The sequence below is a fragment of the Helianthus annuus genome, chromosome 16 (assembly GCF_002127325.2).
Source record: "Helianthus annuus cultivar XRQ/B chromosome 16, HanXRQr2.0-SUNRISE, whole genome shotgun sequence".
Classification (NCBI taxonomy): Eukaryota; Viridiplantae; Streptophyta; class Magnoliopsida; order Asterales; family Asteraceae; genus Helianthus; species Helianthus annuus.
Window position 1 is genome coordinate 182,921,938 of NC_035448.2, and position 3,326 is coordinate 182,925,263.

The 3,326-nt window shown below is 33.2% G+C and overlaps 1 protein-coding gene across 1 annotated transcript; it reads right to left on the reverse strand.

Annotated features, from left to right (window-relative positions):
- Positions 1–745: 745 nt before the first annotated feature.
- LOC110920133 (SPX domain-containing protein 2-like) lies at positions 746–1,204 on the reverse strand. The gene is made up of 2 exons (XM_022164367.2): positions 902–1,204; positions 746–817 (listed from the first exon to the last, which is right to left on the reverse strand). The coding sequence occupies exons 1-2, from the start codon at positions 1,202–1,204 to the stop codon at positions 746–748; spliced, it is 375 nt and encodes a 124-aa protein (XP_022020059.2).
- Between the last annotated feature and the right edge of the window lie 2,122 nt (positions 1,205–3,326).

Genomic DNA, 3,326 nt, shown 5'->3' on the forward strand with positions numbered 1-3,326 from the left:
ACCATGTTGAGGTAAAATGAGAAAAACAACTGTGTAGTCATTTAAGATGATTTTCGTCCTAATTTACAGCAAAAAGATGACAATAAAAACCCTAATGAAGGCTACCTTCAACCTAAATAATCCTAGAAATCAACCTAAAACAGTCTACAACACCCAAAAGTTAGAGTTTATACTATGTAAGATCGGGGTATTCATATTTTTTTACTCTGTATGAGATTATACTACACAAATATCAGCTCATAATACTCTGCCAAACATAAATGCTTTTTAACCTAGTGAAATTAGCTAATATGAACAATATTATGTAACAGCATGATTAAAAATTTTATACTCTTAAGGTGTGCAATATGTGAATGATAAACTGAACACATAAACAGAGAAATAACATGTAATATGTTTTTGTTTTAAACCTGTATGTATACACACAACCACACACTATATGCTTAACATTAACTAAGATACATATATTCAACCTCTTGCATTGTCAATGTCTCATAAATTGAACTCTAAACATGCTAACTGTCTAATTGAAACATGACCCACTATACACATACAGATTTGTTTGTATACTTGTATGTATACAGTCAATATACTTGTATACTCTAAACATATGTTTTACAATTTTCATGTTTGTAATAAGTGATTGATAAAGTAACACTCTATATAGACACTGATTTGGTTGTATACTTGTATGTATACAGTCAACATACAACTATACACATATATACACCTATGAAATATGAATTCAATCTATTGCATTGTCATGCTCAAATAGCACACTATCTCTCATAATTTGAACTCTAAACATACTAATTGTCTAATCAAAACATAACCTAATAACAAAATTAGGGCAAAAAAAGTAGCTACAACTACAGAATTATAACAAATCCAGATCTGATACCTTCAATTTGATGATATACTCTTCCTCTTTCTCAACAAAAAACGAATTAAACTTCTCAACCTCCTCTTCCAACAACTGCACGAAATCAACTTCTTCCTTCGACAACTCACCACCAGCAGCCACCGGACACTCTTCGTCGGAAATCCGCAACCTCTTCGCCAGACGGTTACCGTCATGGTCCATTTTCTCCACTGGTTTGATGAGTTTCAAGCGTTTTTTGAGGTCTTTGTAGGAGAGAAACTTGTCTCTCCATTCCGGCAACGTTTCCTCGATCTGATTGCTCAAACTCTTGCCGAATTTCATGATAATTTGATCGGAGAATGTGAGATTTTGGTTATGAATGTGAGAAGGAGAAATATTATACGGAAGAGTTTTAGAGAGAGAGAGAGAGTTCTGGATTGGAAACTTTTGAAATGAGTTTGAGAGAGAGAGAGAGAGTTAGCATTTTATAGGTCTGTTGTTTAAATTTTGAATCTGGAGCCATGTTTAAATTTTGAATATGGAGCCAAAATTTTATTAATTAAAACTGATTTAATTGTAATGTTTAATAAAGATTATGACATCAGCATATCCTACATGACATACCTTAGGAGTTGACACATAGGCAAAATTACATCAGCCTTTAATCTCCTTTTATAGATTATATAGATTCACGTAAGGCCTTATCTACAGTCCATACGTACGTCTCATTTGACCACGTGTGATGTTGCTACTGGACCACTTTTTTTTAACACGCCGGAAAAGCTAAAACCCACCCTTTAGCCGTAGCCGTCTATTTATGACCGGAGCATCAGTTGCTGCCGATTTACACCCCTGTATCTGGATGCCATCTATCAATGATAACGGGTCAAGATGAAAGAACAGAGGGTGAAGGTGATGCTCCGCCGCTCACCGCCGTCGTGAGGTGGCGGCATCTCTCCAACAGTCTACCTATCGGATTATCGGAAGTGTGGATGAAGTCGGACTGAACATAAGCTAAGAATGGAAGGAGAGGAAGTGACCTCCGATAAAGGTCCGTTCTGCCGTCGTCACCGGCAGTGCACACTCTCTCTTTCTCTCCTGATTGTAGATGGTGGGATTTCCAAAGGAACTATGGCGATTTCGTTATTGTGTATTTTTTAATTTATATAATCCTTTACCTAAGATAATAACGTTAATATGCATATTTGCAATTATAACATTATTATTATCATTATTATTATTATTATTATTATTATTATTATTATTATTAACGTTATCATTTATAAATGATGTTTACATTGTTTAAAGATAAAACAATCATGTTTTTTTTATCGAATCTGTATATATTTCATTTCAATAATCAGGGCAAATTATATAAGGATAGCAGGTAGACGAGCAACAAACTGCGCCGCCATCCCCTTCTGAATAGAAAATTATTAATTAATGTATGTATGTATATATATGCCAATATACGTTCATATCAAATTATACATATCTGAATTAATCTAGCGCCGTGCACTATACGTTTGATATTATAGTTCAAGTAATAATGTTAATAAAATACTTATCACGTCAAAGATATCATTGGATATTATAGTGTCGGTATCAGTTCATATCACGTATCAAGATGCGCTAATAGATCGTAAAGTTTCAAGTAGTATCAACGTCCATGTCGCATCGCTTGGGTTTGCATCAAGTTTTAATTTTGATACCAGTAACACTATTCGTATTTATATATTTTTTGTTACCATACCGAATATCGGTATCACAATGGAGTGAAGCTAACAATTTCCCGCGGCAACGCGTGGGATTATAAAACTAGTTATATAAAAAACAGGTAGGCTCGTGTAAAGATGGAATTAAATAGTCATTTTCTCAACTGCAACATTTTATATAAAAAACAGGTAGGCTAGTTTTTTTAAAGAATAATGGATTTTAATAATCTAAACTATTAGCTGTTAGCCGGCAATGATCCCAACTTAAAAAATAACCAGTGGTGGTCCCACCTTTTCACATATTGTAAATCAATGGACCTTTACTAACAGAACTTTAATTTTCTTTTTATCTCCTTTTCCTTTTCTATTAGCAAAGGTCCATTGGTTTACAATATGTCAAAATGTGGGACCACTATTGATTATTTTTTAAGTTGGGACCATTGCCGTCCAACAGCTAATATTTGAAATTATTAAAATCCATTATTCTTTTTTTTAAAGATTTATATTCCTTTGTCCATGTCTCAAGTATTAACCAATATATAAACACACTTTATTCCTTCTATAAATAACTTCAATAATTTCTTTAATCCAAACACATGGATATATATAAACACACTTTATTCCTTCTATAAATAACTTCAATAATTTCTTTAATCCAAACACATGGATATATAGGGTGGAGATAAAATAGAAGTTTATTTCGCTAGGAAGGATAGGAAGCAATCATAACCGTCCAATTGCACAATCTA